Genomic DNA, 21401 nt, shown 5'->3' with positions numbered 1-21401 from the left:
CCTTTAGGCACTGCTCAGCCTAACAGGTGGAGGCAAAGAGGGAAGTAATCAACTGAGTGCAAATCAACTGTCTATGATTAGTAGTGTCTGTAATGGTGGGACAGCATAATGAGAAAACAACAGCAGAAAAGCGACCCATGATTGCACTCAGCACTGATATAAATGTTCTTTACTGAGGTTGGAACAAATAAATTCTGACAAGGAGCAATTCTGTAGCATAAACTCTAAGAATAGGTGATAGAATAGCGCAATAATATTTAGTGTGTTGGTATCTCCACAAGGCAGAAAAGAGTGTGGGAATTGTATGATGGGATCAGAGGGAGCTTCTATAGCCATCTTCAAGGACTGCACAGGGAGTGCTAATATTAATTCTACTTGGCACATGATCTGCAAAATAATTACTCGCTCATCAGTAGAATGAAGCATAGTTTGATATTTATCTTTAACAAAGAGGGATATTCTATATATTGTTAGCTCACCACAGAGGTAATGATACAATGGAGCAGCTTGGGATTGTGCCTTTGATCACAAGTAAAAGAATATTTAAAACGTATCTCATCGAAAAACAGACTTCATGCTGCTCCTTGTGCTAAAACACATTTTCCTTCCCCTTTATTCTGCTTCCTTGTCCTTCTTCCTTTCCCTTTGCCCCTTCCATTACTTCTCTTGGCGTTCTTCTTTATGTCAGCCTGGCTATCCTCATGATTTTGCTTTGTATTGCAATTTTGGTTGGTTGCTTTTCCTCCTCCATTTTGGCTTTTCTTTTTTGCTCGCTGTCAGGTATTTGATCATCTCTAAATTTGAAATATGTAGTGTGATTCAGATAGGGAAGAAATCCCTCTCCCATCTCCACTCTCCCGCCACCCCGCTCCCAACCTCCTTGCTAGGTCACCAGCTCGGTAGCCAGTCCATGTGGTGGGGCTGTTATGTACCTATCTGGCTGAGCCCCCAGATACCACAGGGATAACACTGCTGGTAGCTGTGCTGTGAATGCTTTGTGCAAGCCTAGGAATGGTTGCCCATCTTTTTGGGGCATCGGAACTCCCGGCAACAACTGTCCTGCCAGGCGGCTGGCCTTTGCTGCTGCTGCTGGGTGGCGCCCACAAGACACGCCCCTGTTCAGAGAGGATGGTACCAGGACGGATGTTTGACACATAAAATGCATTAAACTCTCTGGGCGCTCTACTGTGGCTGCATCTCTTCCTTAACGTAGTTCTGTCTCAGTTCATGTTTCTGCCTTTCCAGCCTTACCCTTCATATACATCTGCTGTGCACTTCAACACCTGTCTCTTGAACTGCATTGATGCAGTCATGCAGGGTATTTCTGCCACTATTCTTCATGCTACTGGCACTGCTGTCCCCCTATCCACAGGTCCCCCTCATTGTTGATCAGTACCACAGTGGACAAAGGGAGTAGCAGTAGCTGTCCAGCGCTGCAAATGGGCATTGCAACGATTTAAACAACACCCTTCACAGACCATCCTCCTTGCTTTTAAGCGTTTCTGTGCTGAGGCTCGTTACCTTGTTAAGCAGAGTAAAAAGCAATGCTGGGAGTGCTGTTTCCTCCCTGGGAATGTGTGGCTCTTCATCGCAGGTTTGATCCAGGCTCTGCAGCCTTCTGGGCAACCAGTGACAGTCAACTGCTCAGGGGATTATCCTCCAAGGTGCTCTTTCTACTGATCCATTGGTCCTTCCAGAACACCTCGTGACACACCTTGCATCAGCATCCTCTTTCTATCCTGCCACCTTTCTCCGGCACAAACACAGAGCTGAAAAGACCAAGCTGAACCTCACATGACATGACCCCAGACCCAGATTCCATCCACAGCCAGATGATCTGACACTTGGACATTACACAGAGGTAATATCTACTAAGGGTCTTCAACCACATTTGGCTCATGGGCGCCTTCCCTTTGCAGCGGCAAGATGGTATAGTTATCCCCATCCCTAAGCCTGGGAAGAACCCAATGTCTCTTGTCAGCTACTGCCCAATTAGCCTGGTGAGTGTACTCTGTAAACTGCTTGAGAGGATGGTTAGCTTCTGATTAAGTTGAGTACTTGAATGTCGGGGCCTTTTGTCCTGGTATCAGTGTGACTTTCGGGAAGGCTGATCTCCGACTGACCATTTGTATTGTATTGTATTGTATTGTATGGAACTGAGGACCTAGAAATGACAGAGAGCCTTGGTCCCCGCAGTAGCCCTCAGTGATACACAAACCCACAACAGGCTACAGCAGTCCACTCACCCCACTGCCGCCCCACACCGAACCCAGGGTTATTGTGCGGTTCGGCCCCTGCTGTGTGTATTTGTGCTGGGAACCAGCACACCTTTCCGCCCAGAAAGTAGTGTGTTAGACCACATGGCTAACCGGGCGGGCAACTGGACCATTTACTCAGATTTGGAACTGCAATCCGACTGGCTTTTACTAACTGTTGGCACCTTGTCATGGTCTTCTTTGACCCACATAAGGCATACGAAATGGCTTGGTGCCATTGCATTTTAGTTACCCTCCGTGACGGGCTTTTGCGGCCCCCTTCTGATTTTTATTTGCGATTTTTTTATCCCTCCTGCTCTTCTGGGTTCCAGTTGGCACTTCACTCAGCTCCCCTCAGATTCAGGGGAATGGTATCCCACAGGATTCTGTATTAAGTGTCACACTCTTCCTCATAGCCATCAATGGGCTTGTAACCTCTGTTGGCCCTAGATTACACTGGTGTTGTATGTCGACGATTTTTGCATCTGGTGCAGATCCCACTCGGTAGTGTCTGCTAGGTGCTGGCTCTAAGGCACCATCTGACAGATCTCTGCATGCGCTGTTTCCCATGGCTTCCAATTTTCTCCCTCCAAAATGCGGGTTATGCATTTTTGTTGTCAGTTCATAGTACATTCTGATCCAGAACTTTATTTAGGCGACCAGCTCCTAGATGTTACAGCACAGTTCCATTTCTGGGGATTTTTTAAAATTTTTATTTTTTTTAAAATGAAAAGCTGATGTGGCTGGCCCATATTCACTGCCTGAAGACTACATCTACATCTACATTTATACTCCGCAAGCCACCCAACGGTGTGTGGCAGAGGGCACTTCACGTGCCCCTGTCATTACCTCCGTTTCCTGTTCCAGTCGCGTATTGTTCGCGGGAAGAACGACTGCCGGAAAGCCTCCGTGCGCGCTCAAATCTCTCTAATTTTACATTCGTGATCTCCTCGGGAGGTATAAGTAGGGGGAAGCAATATATTCGATACCTCATCCAGAAACGCACCCTCTCGAAACCTGGCGAGCAAGCTACACCGCGATGCAGAGCGCCTCTCTTGCAGAGTCTGCCACTTGAGTTTATTAAACATCTCCGTAACGCTATCACGGTTACCAAATAACCCGGTGACGAAACGCGCCGCTCTTCTTTGGATCTTCTCTATCTCCTCCGTCAGACCGATCTGGTACGGATCCCACACTGATGAGCAATACTCAAGTATAGGTCGAACGAGTGTTTTGTAAGCCACCTCCTTTGTTGATGGACTACATTTTCTAAGCACTCTCCCAATGAATCTCAACCTGGTACCCGCCTTACCAACAATTAATTTTATATGATCATTCCACTTCAAATCGTTCCGCACACATACTCCCAGATATTTTACAGAAGTAACTGCTACCAGTGTTTGTTCTGCTATCATATAGTCATACAATAAAGGATCCTTCTTTCTATGTATTCGCAATACATTACATTTGTCTATGTTAAGGGTCAGTTGCCACTCCCTGCACCAAGTGCCTATCCGCTGCAGATCTTCCTGCATTTCGCTACAATTTTCTAATGCTGAAACTTCTCTGTATACTACAGCATCATCCGCAAAAAGCCGCATGGAACTTCCGACACTATCTACTAGGTCATTTATATATATTGTGAAAAGCAATGGTCCCATAACACTCCCCTGTGGCACGCCAGAGGTTACTTTAACGTCTGTAGACGTCTCTCCATTGATAACAACATGCTGTGTTCTGTTTGCTAAAAACTCTTCAATCCAGCCACACAGCTGGTCTGATATTCCGTAGGAACTGTATCGAACGCCTTCCGGAAGTCAAGAAAAATAGCATCTACCTGGGAGCCTGTATCTAATATTTTCTGGGTCTCATGAACAAATAAAGCAAGTTGGGTCTCACACGATCGCTGTTTCCGGAATCCATGTTGATTCCTACATAGTAGATTCTGGGTTTCCAAAAACGACATGATACTCGAGCAAAAAACATGTTCTAAAATTCTACAACAGATCGACGTCAGAGATATAGGTCTATAGTTCTGCGCATCTGCTCGACGACCCTTCTTGAAGACTGGGACTATCTGTGCTCTTTTCCAATCATTTGGAACCCTCCGTTCCTCTAGAGACTTGCGGTACACGGCTGTTAGAAGGGGGGCAAGTTCTTTCGCGTACTCTGTGTAGAATCGAATTGGTATCCCGTCAGGTCCAGTGGACTTTCCTCTATTGAGTGATTCCAGTTGCTTTTCTATTCCTTGGACACTTATTTCGATGTCAGCCATTTTTTCGTTTGTGCGAGGATTTAGAGAAGGAACTGCAGTGCGGTCTTCCTCTGTGAAACAGCTTTGGAAAAAGGTGTTTAGTATTTCAGCTTTACGCGTGTCATCCTCCGTTTCAATGCCATCATCATCCCGTAGTGTCTGGATATGCTGTTTCGAGCCACTTACTGATTTAACGTAAGACCAGAACTTCCTAGGATTTTCTGTCAAGTCGGTACATAGAATTTTACTTTCGAATTCACTGAACGCTTCACGCATAGCCCTCCTTACGCTAACTTTGACATCGTTTAGCTTCTGTTTGTCTGAGAGGTTTTGGCTGCGTTTAAACTTTGAGTGAAGCTCTCTTTGCTTTCGCAGTAGTTTCCTAACTTTGTTGTTGTACCACGGTGGGTTTTTCCCGTCCCTCACAGTTTTACTTGGCACGTACCTGTCTAAAACGCATTTTACGATTGCCTTGAACTTTTTCCATAAACACTCAACATTGTCAGTGTCGGAACAGAAATTTTCGTTTTGATCTGTTAGGTAGTCTGAAATCTGCCTTCTATTACTCTTGCTAAACAGATAAACCTTCCTCCCTCTTTTTATATTCCTATTAACTTCCATATCCAGGGATGCTGCAACGGCCTTATGATCACTTGATTCCCTGTTCTGTACATACAGAGTCGAAAAGTTCGGGTCTGTTTGGCAAAGCTTAATGCTCTCCGCCTCCTGGCCCACACGTCTTGGGGTACAGACCATGCTACTCTTCTCCATCTTTACAGTGCTCTGGTCTTGTCCAGACTAAATTATGGTAGTCAGGTTTATGGCTCAGCAGCTCCTCCCCTCTCTGAAAATACTTGATGCTTTTCACCATTGTGGGGTGCATCTGGCTATTGGTGCCTTTTGCACTACTCTCGTTGACAGTCTCCTCACAGAAGCGGGGATTCTCCCCTCTACAAATACAACAAAGCCAACTCCTGGTTGCTTATACAGTCGCCATTCGCAGATTCCCTGACCATCCCGTGTAGCCTGTCGTCTTTGCAAGTCTCTTTTCCGATCACTGCCCAAGGGTGGGATTGCTGGTTGGAATGCATCTCACTTCCCTCAGTCGGGATCTTCATTCCATTCACTGAAAAGTGCCCCGTTAATCAGTCAAGCAATCAGTGTCAAAATTTGTCAGGGAAAAATGCTAAAATGTCTGGAAATCAGGTAAGAATTAGGGAATTTCACTTGAAGAAACTTGTGGCAACCCTGAAGATCTTTATACGACCATTACTAAAATGTGAATACATGATTTTTATTAATGTTGCAAATATTGATATTTTATCGCACACATGGGATAAATACACACATTGGTTTCTTATGAAGCTCAAAATTATATTGCATCTGATTGATTTCACAAACAGTGCACTCCAAGTATAATTTTCAGTGTTTTGGTTTACAGTATTTTTGACAATCAACATGATTCTAAAAAAAAGATACTGTTATGTTTCTAAGCAATGAATTTGACAATTTGCTACAATGTACTGTTTCCTTGCCAGTTGTTGTCTCATTGTTGACTGTTCTCTGTTTTATAACAGTTTCTAAATTCAGTGATTGTGCATGAGCGAGACTTTTTAGTGGATGCTTTTGGTATTTCATCACCTTTCCCACAATATTTTAGCATGGATACTGAAAACAACATATTAAGTGTTGAAACATCATACATAAATGTTGTTCTGTATTATCTGGTGACAATGGAAGCTTCAATGAAAAGTCTTGAGATATGTTATCGTATCAGAACCATATGGTGCTCATTTGGACATTATGCACTTCTTTAATCATATTTTACATTTCACTTCACGTTCAATTTATAGTGTTACTGGTGAACAGATGTGTGGTAGAAAATTCTCATTTTTGGAAAGATTTGGGTGATAGCTCCTGTTGATTCCCTTAAATCTGCGGTAACTTAGTAGCTGCCACCCAAAATCATCGTGCCTACCATTCAGACTCTCAGAGGCTCCAAAACCTGTGATGGAATAGCACACTCACCACCACATGGTCATTTGATTACTGCTTTCCCTCATCACCTGTTCAGCCATTTTTCCAGTGACTTAGTATTTTTTGGACACATAACTACCTAATACACTAGTCTTATTGTATATTTTCCCTTGCTTGCCAAGTAGAACAATTGACTTTGAGATTTAGTGTTTTTGTCCTCTTTTTTGTTAGTGTTCGTCTGCTGTCAGTTGGTAAAGTAGTAGTTTTGCTTGTATTCAGATGACATTAGTTGACCTACATAAATTAACAGTGTGACATATGGCAAATATTCTTTTAAAATGTTGTTTGCAGAAGATAAATGCGCTCTAAATGTTGATAGAACTGTATTAAATATAATCACATATTTACTTTCTTGTTTTTCTTCTTGATTGCTTAGAAGATGGCTGTGTCCACGACAGACAACTCTGCAGTGACGGCAACATTGCCAGTTACAGTACAGGGAGTCATCAGTACAACATTTGGACCAGGAAATGGAACTTCAGGAGTTGCACAGCCAACTACAGCTTCAGTTTTGTCAGCTATAACAGGAGCAGCAGTTATGAGTGTCCAAAATGAGGCTGCACCTATCTTTCTGCAGACCAAAGCTGCAAAAGGAATTGCTGGGGCTTTTGTTTGGGCTGCACTTATCCTCACATGCCATCAGGTAAGTGCTCTCTCTCTCTCTCTCTCTCTCTCTCTCTCTCTCTCTCTCTCTCTCTCTCTCTCTCTCTCTCTCTCACACACACACACACACATGAAGCAAAAAGCCTTGTTTGCTTTTGATGAATTAGTTGATGGGTGAACGGCCAGATGTCTTTGTGCAGCAGACATACTATTTTGGTAAGTGATGACATTAACATCATCCAGTATTTGCCCCTTAGGGAGTTCACAACTCTTTCATGAGTACAGATATGGCAAGCATGGGGGCTTCACCCCCTCCCCCCCCTTCCTAGCTACTTACATCACATACTTTCTTTCCTGTGCTGTAATCTCTCATTTCTGACTGTCTTTCTCATTATGACAGCCTTTGATGTCAACCTGGCTATTCCCTATGTCCTGCTTTCCTTTCTCAGTGTATTAATTCATTTACTTAGCATCACCTTTTGGCTGGAATAACTTTTTGCCTCTTCTGGGTTTGATCTTCATTTTCAAATTTTTTGTTCTGTAGGGTGGACCAACTGGAGAAGAAGACCTTAAATAGTGCCTGTTGCATGCAGCATTAGTCATCTGTGCACAGTACTTGTGTAGACTCTTATATGAGCTTCAAATCTAATGCTGTAACCAATCCAATGTGGTGGGCTCATTATGTACACTTTTGGATGAGCCTCCAGACTAGACAGGGATGGCATTGCTGATACCTGAACTACTAGTTCCCCTTGCCAGTCAAGGGATAGATGCCCATCTTCCTGGGGCATAAGGACTCCTAGCAGTGTCCATCATACCAGATGCCCTTTTCTACGTTTTGGTGTGCGTATGGGAGGTGTAGATGGTGTTAGGACAGACATTTCACTCACGAAGCATATCAAATTACACCAAAGCAATTGTCATTCTCACCAGGCCATATCATCAGACAGGTGTAGAACGTTCAAGCCTTCTGTTTTTCCTACCCTGGCTACACCATGGGAAGAGGGGTGACCCAAACATCTGGGAGTCAAATAGTTTGTTCAGTACTTAATAAGTACTCAAACTGATAGGGATACTTTTATGTGACAAAACTAATATTTTTGTGGAACATATTGAAGATAAATTTGGAGTAGTTGAATAATTGGGAAAAAATGTACAATGATCATTATTAGTTAAAGTGTCCTCTGTTGCACAAACTACAAATCTTGATGCATGTGATAGTAAATGTGGCATACCTTTGCCCCATACAAAAATTCTAATATGGCCCAAGGTAGTTCAACATACAAAGGCACCCTTATCAGTCTTTGAAAGGAATGTCCTCCTTGAAAAAGTCAGACATTGGGACTAGTTGTGATGTGTAACTTTATATTCCACCACCCATAAGTTGCTTAAGCTTTGGTCATATATAACCTGCTGCAGGGCAGACGCAAAATGCAACAATGGCTGATGATCATGCCCTGAAGACAATCCTTGTGAACAACCACCTTCATGTGTCAATTAAACAGAACGCTATCCTCCACATTCACCAGTTTGCCCAGTCTTCAAGGAAAAAAAAGAAAACACAGGAATATAAATCTTCTGACCACCTGACACATAATGAGGCATGGAAAAAAAATACAAATGCCCACACCTTTTTGATATGACGACCAATCATACAAAAAGTCACAGCCGTCTCCCTGACTACCCAGTTTTTTTCCAACTAGCTTTGCCACCGTACTCCTTTGTTGTGGTTCCCATGGCTCTGTCTTCAGAAATAACTTCCCACATGCGGCTCAATGTCTACTGGTGACAGTGCTCCCTCTCAGGATGCCTCTCCCCAGAAATCCACAGAGCAGAGCCCTGACATCAGACCACTCTTCATCTGTTCCCTCACTCATCTCGAATAGGCCCTAGCAAGAATCTCTGCCACCAGAGGCTGTGACGGAGAATTGGAACAAGACTACTCCTCCGATCCTGGGGATGCCAGATCCCCCTACACAGTTGGATTCAAAACCAATGCTCATTGATGTGGTTCCATCCCCATCAGTGACAAGCAGTGACCCTGGGGTGTGGCTAGTCCTCTTGGCCCCTTCATGCCTAACCGGATACCCACAATGTGACCATTCAGTGAAACTGTAGTGGCTATTATTGTCACCTGCTGAAACTATGGCACCTTATTTCTTCCCCTTCTGGAATTTCTGCTGCTGTACAAGAGGAACACTTCACTAACTGCCATTCCCCAATGCTTCATGATTATCGTGCATCCTCTCAGAACCATGCTGGCCCCAAGAAGACATCTGGAGGGGTCTGTACATTGGTTCACACAGATGTAAGTGAGTGGGTTCCCCATTATACTATGTTGGAAGGAATAGTGGTGCAGGTGCAAACGTCTTCAGCAACCACTATTTGCTACTTTTATTTGCCTCCAGGCAGGCTAATTACTTACATTGAGTTGACCACCTTAATCCATAAACTTGCCCTCTCCTTTCCTCTTACTTGTGGACTTCAGTGCACACCACCCCTGTGGGATATACAGTTTCATCTGGTACGAGCCTTCTTCTTGAGCAGCTTTTTACCGGCCATGATCTGTCTCTCCTTAGTGATGGTACACCTACCCACTTCAGTACCACCCGTGGCATCTTTTTAGCTATCTGTCTAACACTCCCTTCCCCCAATCTCATGGATTTACTTCATTGGTCACTACATGATGATCTTTCAGACAGTGATCATTTTTCGGTGAGCCTGTGACTTTGTTTCCATTACCAGATGTATGAACTACCACATTGGGTGCTTCAGAGAGCCAACTGGTAGTTGTATGCCTTTGATGTTACTTTCTCCTCCTCTCTGTCAAATTACTTTGACAAGTTGTGCAAGATTTCTCAGATGTGGTCACCCATGGCACTGGAACTTCTATTCCTCTTTCTATAGGTCCTCTCCATTCTCACATGTGCCTTGGTGGACCAAAGACACTTCAATAGCTACTCAGGATCGCCAAAGAGCCCTGCAGCATTTCAAGCGCAATCCTTCATACACCAACCTTATCACTTTCAAACAACTTCCTGCTAAGGTTCACTGTCTAATTAAACACAGTAAGAAGGAATGCTTGGAGCACTGTCTCTTTCCTGGGAACAGATGCCTCTTCATCCCAGTTCCAGGCCAAGCTCCATAATCTTCTGGGCTCCCAAACGTCCCCACATGTATCTGGTCTCTTTCTTCAGGTTACCTGACTCGTTGGGTATTGCTAGACACCTTGCAACCCTACTTTCTGATGGTCTCAGTGTCCTCTTATGTGGCTGCCTTCTGGATGTGGAAGTGACAGACTGAAGCTGTGCCACTCTCCTTCTCCCCTTGGCTTGCCAAAGTATGTAATGAACCATCCAGTAACTGGGAACACTTCAGGTTCATGCCTCATCTCTTGATACAGCCCCAGGCCCAGATTCCATCCACAGTTAGGTGATACAGCATCTGTTATTCAACAGCTCCATCTCTCCAGAGTCTTCAACCATATTTGGCTCAATGGTGTCTTCCCTTTGCAGTGGTGAAATATTACCATCATTCCAATCCTTAAGCTGGGCAAAAACTCAATAATCATTGACAGTTACTGGCTGATTAGCCTCCCCAAGGTGCTGTGCAGACTGCTAGAAAGGATGGTTGCCCGCCAATTTTGGTGTGTCCTTGAATCTTGGGCCCTTTGGCCCCCCTTTAGAGTGCTTTTCTGGATGGTCGATCCAGAACCAATCATCTGGTGAGGTTGTAAATGACAGTCCAAAAGGCTTTTTCTAAATACAAACACCTCATTGCAGTGTTTGTTTGACCTACATAAGGCATAAGACACCACATAACACTATTGCATTTACTTACCCTCCATGACTGGGGCTATCGAGACTCCCTACCAATTTTTATTCATTGGTTTTTAACCTTCCGATCGTTCTGTGTTAGAGTTACTACTTCAGTCAACTCTCCATGGGTCCAAGAGAATGGTGTCCTGCAGCTGTAGCCTTGGCTGAGCATCAGCAAGGTGCCATCCAACAGGCATCTGCTTGGACCCTTTCCCGTAGTTTTCTCTTATCCCCTGCAAGAATGGAAGCTATGCATTTTTGTCCTTTTACCACAACAGTCCAGCTTGATCCAAAACTCAACCTGTTTGCAAAGCATTTGTAAGTTGGTGCACAGTCGATTTTTAGGACTCCTCTTTGACAATAATCTGACTTGGATGTCCTATATTCATCAGCTAAAGACTAACTACATGAAAAAACTTAATGCTGTCTGTTACCTTGCCCCAGCTCCTAGGGATGTGAATTGCACTGCTCCCCTTCGTATCTACCGGGCTGTGATCCAGTCCTACTTGGACTATGGTTGCCAGATTTATGGGCTCGGCCGTGTCTTCAGGTTTGGAAGTATACACACAGTCCATCATTGTGGAGTTTGACTGGTCGCCAGCACCTTCCAGACTACTCCCAAAAAGTGTCTTGTTGCCAGAACAGGGCTTGTCTCTCCTCAGGTCCAACAATACCAATGCTTGCTCTGCTATACAGTCACCAACTGACAATTTCCTTATCATCCAATATATCCTATTCTGTTTGCATACGTGGGGCATCAATCCCCCGACACTCGCCCTTGGATGGGATTACCAGTTGGAATGTGCCTTGCAGCCCTCTGCCAGGATCTGCGGGTATCCTCTGTAGCTTGTACTGCACATGTTTTCTCACACTCCCTCCCCCTCCTCCTTCCCCTTTTCCATATTTGGTTAATACTCAGGCAATGAATTGGGGCTGATCTGTTTCAGGGACCTAAAATCTGTCACCTTATAACCTTTCAGTGTCTGTTCCTTTCACTTCTTCAGGAGTATCAAGGTTCTAAATCATCTGGTGGGCTATTAGCCCCTCTAATAAACTCTGAACTGTCAAGAAGACTACTGCTGCATAGTACTCTTTCTTCCATTCCTCTCAGAAAGGACCCAGTGTTGTATATTACCTCTGCATCAGTCATACCAGCCTGACCCATAGTTTTAGTTGACAGAATGAGTGACACCCAATTTGTGGTTTTGGAACCTTACTGACAGTTGCTCATATCCTTGTGGAAGGCACCGTAGTTCTGCCTCTCCATGCTAAGCAAGGTCTCCCGAATTCTTTGCCTCTCACATTCTAAATCTGCATACATACCGCAAGCCACTCTGTGGTGCATGATGGAGGGTACCTCGTACCACTGTTAGTCATTTCCTTTCCTATTCCACTTGCAAATAGAGAGAGGGGAAAAAACCACTGTCTCTTCTCTTCCGTATAAGCCCCAATTTCAATTATCTTGTCTTTGTGGTCCTTACACGAAATGTTCATTGGTGGCAGCAGAATGGTTCTGCAGTCAGCTTCAAATGTTGGTTCTCTAAATTTTCTCAGTTTAGTGTCTCATGAAAATAACATTGCCTTCCCTCCAGGGATTCCATTTCGGTTCACAAAGCACCTCCACAATATTCGTTTGTTGATCGAACCTACCATTAACAAGTCTGATAACTTGCCTCTGAATTGCTTCAATATCTTCCTTTAACCAGACCTTGCAGTGATCCCAAACACTTAAACAGTACTCAAGAATGGGTCACACTAGTGTTCGTTACGTGGTCTCATTTATAGATGAGCTACACTTTCCTAAAATTCTCCCACATAACTGTAGTTGACCAGTTGACTTCCCTACTCCCATCCTTACATGTTCACTCCATTTCATATTGATTTGCAGTGTTATGCCTAGGTATTTAATCAACATGACTGTTTCAAGCAGCAAACTATATATACTATATTTGAACATTATGGGATTGTTTTTCTTAGTCATCTGCATTAACTGAATTTTTTCTACATTTAGAGCAAGCTGCCATTCATCACACCAACTAGTAATTTTGTTGAAGTCCTCCTACAGTTACTCAACATTGACAACTTCCCATACACCACAGAATCATCAGAAAATAGCTGCAGATTGCTCCTCACTCTTCCACCAGGTCATTTATATTGGCAGCTGATGCATGGACAGTTGAACTGGTGCTATGTCTTCTCCATGACAGTGGTTTTATTCTCAGATGTTTCATTTTAAACTAGCTTCAGGGTGAGGTTGGGCATCTCATGCCACATGGTGGATCATGGGAACCATCGACCCTGCGTCTTTTGTATGCTGCCTCTGTCATCCCTCCTTTGCTCTGTTTTAGTTGCTTTTAGGCAGTTTTCCCCTTTTTCTGACTGTTCTCTGTTTTAGGAGTAGCTCTGTTGATTTGTGGGTGCTATCGTCCTTTTTAATGCTTTGCCTTGGATTGTGTGTGGAGCAGTTCTAGGAGGACCTGTCCTCTTCGCATGCAGAGCACAGGGTGGCACCCTTGTGCAGCCTTAACTGTGTCTCTCGTCTTGTTTTATTATCATGGTCCCACTGATACCTATTACATTTTTAGGCATTTCCCTTTTACTTTTATGGATCTCTTGATTAGAAGGTATTCTTTACTCTGTAGCTGTCTTCACCCTTAATCAGGTTGGTGGGTGTTGGACTCTGGTTGGCTTTCTCTTACCATGACCGAGTCCTGAGATGTCACTTGTCTGCTCTTACCTATTTACCAGTCCAATCCACATAGATTTACTTCTCTGTCAATAATTTTTTCGGCTATGGCATCAGTATTGCTTTCAGTGTTTTGTTTTTACCAATCCTAGATACTTTCCTCGTCAGAGTACATTCCTGGTAGACATCACTAGCTATGAATGACCAAACCACTGACTGAGAGACTGATGACCCTGTTGTTTACTACTGGGGAGTAAACCAACTAGCCAACCATCAGCTGTTTGCTTTTGCCTGACAAAATGTGTTCCCAAGTCCTGTCATTTCACTGACAAAAAAAAAAAAAAAAAAAAAAAAAAAAAAAAAAAAAAAAGAGCAAGCAACAATGGAGGCTTCATTATCATCATCATCATAGATAAGAATGCATATCTTCAGAACTGCATTATTTTTGGGTAGAGAGCAAGAGTAAAATCAAACGCAAATGTCAGTAAGTTTTGCATTGGAAAGGGCAACAGCCATTCACATTCTTGCTGTTTTCAAGCTTGTGCTCTGTCTCTGATAACCTTGTTGTTGACTGTACATTAAATTTAAATCTTTCTTCCCTTGAACTGATTCATTCATTCAGTCATTCATACATCATTTTCCATGAGTTCCATCATGAAGGAGATCCTTCAAGTTGAGAAACAAGTCAATTTAAAGATTAACAAGCAGAAGCTATCAGTGACCATTACTTCATCATTGTGTGTAATGACAAATGTTAGCAGAAATAAAACTCTGAAACAATATAAATGGCAGTGCGAATCACTGTTGTTTGGACTTGCACTTTAGAAGTAAAATGATGACTATAAACCTTGAATCTATATTAGTCTTGTAATGTGGTAATATTTTGCACAACAGTGTTATAATCATAAGGAATGCCTTTCTGCAGTATCTACTTAATACAGATATATTTGGAGGGGATTGCAAACTGTTCCTTGAAATATTTCATGCAGCACCCTACATTTTCTGCTAGGTAATACAAATGTGGTAAAGAAGTAACCTAATGTACAATTTCAGCACTTTGTAAGCTCTATCTGCATTACCCAGTTATGGATACAACCTGTGAACTATGTCATTAATTCCAATTCTTAGCTCATTCACGAAACTTGTAATTCAGTAGTTGCTCATGCCATCAAAATGACGACCTAAACAGAGCATGTAGGATAATGTTCTCTCAAAGATTATTTTGCCACAATCTTTTAATGATGCAGAGCTCTGTGTGAATCAATATTTACCTCTGTGTGAAACTTCAATGAGATATATTTGAAATGAGAAAAACAAAAAACTAAATTTTCCGGTGTACAACAATCACTAACTTACCAGTGTCATCTTTACTTTTTAATTGGATATATTTCATTTGATGTTCTGCAGTGACATGGAATACTAGTAACTCGGTGAAATTGTTGAAGAATATTTCATTATTTAAAAAAATGAAGGGTTCAAAATTTAAAAAAAGAAACACTTTTATCAGTACATTTGTTCCATGACTCCCTTATTTTACTCCCAAGAGTAAATATTGACTTCTTCCTTTTTTATATTGTAGTCATATTGAAACTTTTTTCTAATTGCATTGTAAGTACCATCATAAAGTTTATATATAGGATTTGTAATTGATAATTTGTTTGGCCCTTGTAAAAGATTACTGTTTGCCAGTCCTGCAGAGAGAATAGACGCTGTGCATCGCTAAATAGTGAATACTGCAGTCTATAGATGTATCACCCATTTACTTCATGGTTCACAGTATCTGTCCTATTTTAATTACTGATAAATGAGGAAATGTTTTAAGTCATAAGGCTATGCTGCAACATAATGTGGCATAGTTCATTTAAGTGTAGGAACAGTAGAACTACTACTTAATAAATTAGCTTTCTTATATTTAACGGTACAAAATTTCATTCCAGAGTAGCCGTTTCCTTGTGTTTTTAACTTCTTTTCTCTCTTATGTTCATCATACTTATCATTTCTAGCATTTCATACTAGGCCTACCCTCTTGATTCTGCTCACTCTCATGCAAATGTCCATCTTCTATGATGGGGAGCTCCTGACTGTTTGTATACAAGTTGGTGCCCCATTACCGCGACAGTGCAACTCTGACAGTCATGACTGTGCATCACAAAAAAGTTAGTAACCAAAACTCAAAGCATATGGAATCCATAAAAGAATAACATCTAACAAGAAAAATAATGCAAATATTAATAAATAAATCATCACATGCAACTATAATAGCTGCAATGTGCACACTGTTTTTATTCTGTGTTATATATGAGTCATTTGACTGTGGATTGATGTTGAAATTTTTTGGGTTTCAGATATATCAACACCTTCGGTGGTATACCAATCCTGCTGAACAGAGGTGGATTGTAAGAATCCTGTTCATTGTTCCAATATATGGTTTTTACTCATGGGTCAGCCTTCTCTTTTTCAACAGTGACAGTTACTACATATATTTCTTCACTGTTAGAGACTGTTACGAAGGTTTGTAATATTTCCTGCTATGTAGTTATAGATGGAAAATATTGTGTGTTGTATGGTTTTTACCCACCCCCCTTTTCTCTTCTCGGTTTCTGTTCATTTGCTTGTCTGTATTTTTGAAACAACTAGATACTAGATGAGCTATTTGGATTACTAATAAGCAGTCGTGTAACTTAGAGATTGTGTGTGACCTTACAATTCAGTAGCGCGAGACTCAGTTCAGAAAATGAGAGTTTCCCGACATTGTCATTTTCTGTGAGTGCTTTTAATATGTGGGGAAAAATCTTGTGTCATAGTTTAATTAAGCACTGTTATGTTCAAATGTTCAGTGTTCCCCTCCATGAACCATGGACCTTGCCATTGGTGGGGAGGCTTGCGTGCCTCAGCAATACAGATGGCCGTACCGTAGGTGCAACCACAACGGAGGGGTATCTGTTGAGAGGCCAGACAAATGTGTGGTTCCTGAAGAGGGCGAGCAGCCTTTTCAGTAGTTTCAGGGGCAACAGTCTGGATGATTGACTGATCTGGCCTTGTAACACTAACCAAAACAGCCTTGCTGTGCTGGTACTGCAAATGGCTGAAAGCAAGGGGAAACTACAGCCGTCATTTTTCCCTGAGGGCATGCAGCTTTACTGTATTATTAAATGATGATGGCGTCCTCTTGGGTAAAATATTCTGCAGGTAAACAGTCGGTTAAAGTTAGATATAGTGGGAATTAGTGAAGTTCATTGGCAGGAGGAACATGGTAGGTGAATATGGATTAGGGCTAAGAAATGAAAGAGTGAAGCCACCTGGTAGAATTTTGCACAGAGCACAACTTAATCATAGCTCACACTTGGTTCAAGAATCATAAAAGAAGATTGTATACATGGAAGAATCCTGGAGATACTAGAAGGTATCAGATAGATTATATAATGGTAAGACAGAGATTTAGAAACCAGGTTTTAAATTGCAAGACATTTCCAGGGGCAGACGTGGACTCTGACCACAATCTATTGGTTGTGAGCTGTAGATTAAAACTGAAGAAACTGCAAAAAGGTGGGAATTTAAGGAGATGGGAACTGGATAAACTGAATAAACCAGAGGTTGTACAGAGTTTCAGGGAGAGCATAAGGGAACAATTGACAGGAATGGGGGAAAGAAGGACAGTAGAAGAAGAATAGGTAGCTCTGAGGGATGAAGTAGTGAAGGCAGCAGAGGATCAAGTAGGTAAAAAGACGAGGGCTAGTAGAAATCCTTGGGTAACAGAAGAAATATTGAATTTAATTGATGAAAGGAGAAAATATAAAAATGAAGTAAATGAAGCAGGCAAAAAGGAATACAAACGTCTCAAAAATGAGATCGACAGGAAGTGCAAAATGGCTAAGAGGGGTGGCTAGAGGACAAATGTAAGGATGTAGAGGCTTATCTCACTAGAGGAAAGATAGATACCGCCTACAGGAAAATTAAAGAGACCTTTGGAGAAAAGAGAACCACTTGTATGAATATCAAGAGCTCAGACGGAAACCCAGTTCTAAGCAAAGAAGGGAAAGCAGAAAGGTGGAAGGAATATATAGAGGGTCTATACAAGGGCGATGTACTTGAGGACAATATTATGGAAATGGAAGAGGATGTAGATGAAGATGAAATGGGAGATACGATATTGCGTGAAGAGTATGACAGAGCACTGAAAGACCTGAGTCTAAACAAGGCTCCGGGAGTAGACAACATTCCACTAGAACTACTGACAGCCTTGGGAGAGCCCGTCCTGACAAAACTCTACCATCTGGTGAGCAAGATGTATGAGACAGGTGAAATACCCTCAGACTTCAAGAAGAATATAATAATTCCAATCTCAAAGAAAGAAGGTGTTGACAGATGTGAAAATTATCGAACTATCAGTTTAATAAGTCACCGCTGCAAAATACTGACGCGAATTCTTTACAGACGAATGGAAAAACTGGTAGAAGCTGACCTTGGGGAAGATCAGTTAGGATTCCGTAGAAATATTGGAACACGTGAGGCAATACTGACCTTACGACTTATCTTAGAAAAAGGATTAAGGAAAGGAAAACATACGTTTCTAGCATTTGTAGACTTGGAGAAAGCTTTTGACAATGTTGACTGGATTACTCTCTTTCAAATTCTGAAGGTGGCAGGGGTAAAATACAGGGAGCAAAAGGCTATTTACAATTTGTTCAGAAACCAGATGGCAGTTGTAAGGGTCAGGGGACATGAAAGGGAAGCAGTGGTTGGGAAGGGAGTGAGACAGGGTTGTAGCCTCTCCCCGATGTTATTCAATCTGTATATTGAGCAAGCAGTAAAGGAAACAAAAGAAAAATTCGGAGTAGGTATTAAAATCCATGGAAAAGAAATAAAAACTTTGAGATTCACCGATGACATTGTAATTCTATCAGAAACAGCAAAGAACCTGGATGAGCAATTGAATGGAATGGACAGTGTCTTGAAAGTTGAATGGAATGGACAGTGTCTTGAAAGGAGGATATAAGATGAACATCAACAAAAGCAAAATGGGGATAATGGAATGTAGTCGAATTAAATCGGGTGATGCTGAGGGAATTAGATTAGGAAATGAGACATTTAAAGTAGTAAAGGAATTTTGCTATTTGGGGAGCAAAATAACTGATGATGGTCGAAGTAGAGAAGATATAAAATGTAGACTGGCAATGGCAAGGAAAGCGTTTCTGAGGAAGAGAAATTTGTTAACACCGAGTATAGATTCAAGAGTCAGGAAGTCGTTTCTGAAAGTATTTGTATGGAGTGTGGCCATGTATGGAAGTGAAACATGGACGATAAATAGTTTAGACAAGAAGAGAATAGAAGCTTTCGAAATGTGGTGCTACAGAAGAATGCTGAAGATTAGATGGGTAGATCACATAACTAATGAGGAGGTATTGAATAGAATTGGGGAGAAGAGGGGTTTGTGGCACAACTTGACTAGAAGAAGGGATCGGTTGGTAGGACATGCTCTGAAGCATCAAGGGATCACCAATTTAGTACTGGAGGGCAGCATCGAGGATAAAAATCGTAGAGGGAGACCAAGAGATGAATACACTAAGCAGATTCAGAAGGATGCAGGTTGCAGTAGTTACCCAGAGATGAAGAAGCTTGCATAGGATAGAGTAGCATGGAGAGCTGCATCAAACCAGTCTCAGGACTGACGACCCACAACAACAACATGTTCAAATACATCATAATTGGCTGCTTCCCTTAATTTTAATATAAGCAAAGTGAAGGCAGTGCTGGAGTTTCATGTGTGATGTAGTCTGAATTTTTGTTAAAAAGAACAAAGTTACTATTGTAAATTGAAGAACATTGAGAAGAATGTGTGTGTTTTTACTTTGTGTAACTTAGGTACATAATTACAATAATAAAGTACCTCTTCATTTGAGTGTAACTTTGACTATAAGAAATTAACTGAAAAAGGTGAAAATGTGAAATGTACATAAGTTTTAATGAAAGATGATGAAATGTTGAAATAAAGAGATGAACATTGTATTCATAAATATATAAAATATTTTCAAGTATTAGAAAGTTAGAAGTATATGCTCTAGTGAAACTACACCCAGTAATAAAAGTTATAAGGACTATGTTGAGGTAGTTTGTGAAAGTACTTCAGTGAAAGCTGTCATGTTGATAGGTAACAACATTTTAATGGTGAAGGAAAAAAAGAGCATATAAGATTAAGAATTTCATCATTAATTTTTCTTTTCATTGTTAGAAGTGTGTGTGTGTGTGTGTGTGTGTGTGTGTGTGTGTGTGTGTGTGTGTGGTAACCCATAGAAATGATTATTTGTAAACTAACAATAATATTACGAAAAGGATAGATTGCTATATGCATGCGAAAATATTTTGTTGACACCGATCTACATAGGGAGAAATGATCACCATGATAAAATAAGAGAAATCAGAGCTTGTACGGAAAGATATAGGTGTTTGTTCTTTCCACGTGCTATACAAGATTTGAATAATAGAGAACTGTGAAGGTGGTTCGATGAACCCTTTGCCAGGCACTTAAATGTGATTTGCAGAGTATCCATGTAGACGTGGATGTAGATGTAGATGAAGACGATGTTGAGTTCTAGACAGGTGCAACGGTATGATTGTTATATTTTGAGCTCTCAGACAAAGCCTCCTTCAGGAAGGAAATACATACACATTCACACAAGCAAGCACACCTCATGCACCCTTGACTGCTATCTCCAGCCACTCTGATCAGAATGCAGGTGTGTCAAATGGAAGCACCAGTCCGGAGTGGAGTGGAGTGGAGTGGAGTGGAGTGGAGTGGAGTGGAGTGGAGTGGAGTGGAGTGGAGTGGAGTGGGGAGGGGAAGGATTGCATGGTACAGGTAGGAGAGAGAAGAGAGTGCTGTGTGGTGGAGCATGTGTGGACTAGATAGTGGTGCCCCTCTCCCCCACACAGCCACCCTATGCTGTGCATGGCAGCGTTGCCTAGCCATCTAGTCCCTGCATACTCTGCCAGGCAGCGCTCACTTCTCTTCCCCTACCTGTGCCCAGCCATCCCTCCCAATTCCCCAGGGCGCTAAAGACTACACTGTTGAGTGCCCATAACACCATATCCATCCAATTCCCCACCCTAGTTGTATTCTAGCCAGAGAAGCCAGAGAATAGTGGTCATGTGGGCATGAGGTGCACGTGCTTGTGTCAGTGTGTGCATGTTTTCTTTTCTTAAGAAAGCTTTGGTCAAAAACTCAATGGATAACAGTGCTTTCATTGTGCCTGTCTGTAACTCTGAGTGTCATCTTTACAGTGAGTAGCAATCTATCCTTTTCGTAATACTGTTGATACTCCATTCTAGACTTTCCGTTGTTTGATATTTGGAAACTAATGTACACAGTTAATAGTTTTTGTTGTAATCAAATTAAGGGTTAATGATTATATTTGATTTGTTGCTTACTGAAACATAAGTGTTATAGTTTTTGTGAAGAACTTGAAAAATTAACCCAGCAGCACTTTTGGCAGTACAAATGAGCTGCATAACTATGAAGCAGTATTTAAAGACATATTTTTTATTCCAGCATTTGTAATTTACAATTTCTTGAGTCTCTGCTATGAGTATCTTGGAGGAGAAGGCAACATCATGAGTGAAATAAGAGGAAAGCCAATAAGGTAGGGAACGGCTGCATAATTCATTGTGAAAAAATAAAATAAAAAGCTGAAGTCTAACTGAATGATGTGTACAGTGTTGATCCACTTATTAAAACCCAAACATGGAAACTA

The 21401-nt window shown here is 41.8% G+C and overlaps 1 protein-coding gene across 2 annotated transcripts in view; it reads left to right on the top strand.

Annotated features, from left to right (window-relative positions):
* LOC124607300 (transmembrane protein 184B) overlaps window positions 1-21401 on the top strand; it is a 100806-nt gene that overhangs the window by 26996 nt on the left and 52409 nt on the right. For both annotated transcript variants that reach the window (XM_047139593.1, XM_047139594.1), the window contains 3 exons: window positions 6923-7189; window positions 15999-16164; window positions 21200-21290. In XM_047139593.1, the coding sequence (XP_046995549.1) occupies window positions 6926-7189; window positions 15999-16164; window positions 21200-21290 (521 nt within the window). In that variant the 5' untranslated portion in view covers window positions 6923-6925. The remainder of the gene's footprint in view (window positions 1-6922; window positions 7190-15998; window positions 16165-21199; window positions 21291-21401) is intronic.

Source organism: Schistocerca americana, chromosome 3 (genome assembly GCF_021461395.2).
Source record: "Schistocerca americana isolate TAMUIC-IGC-003095 chromosome 3, iqSchAmer2.1, whole genome shotgun sequence".
Taxonomy (NCBI): Eukaryota; Metazoa; Arthropoda; class Insecta; order Orthoptera; family Acrididae; genus Schistocerca; species Schistocerca americana.
The sequence above is the reverse complement of the archived record's forward strand: the minus strand, read 5'-3'. Positions and strand labels throughout refer to the sequence as shown.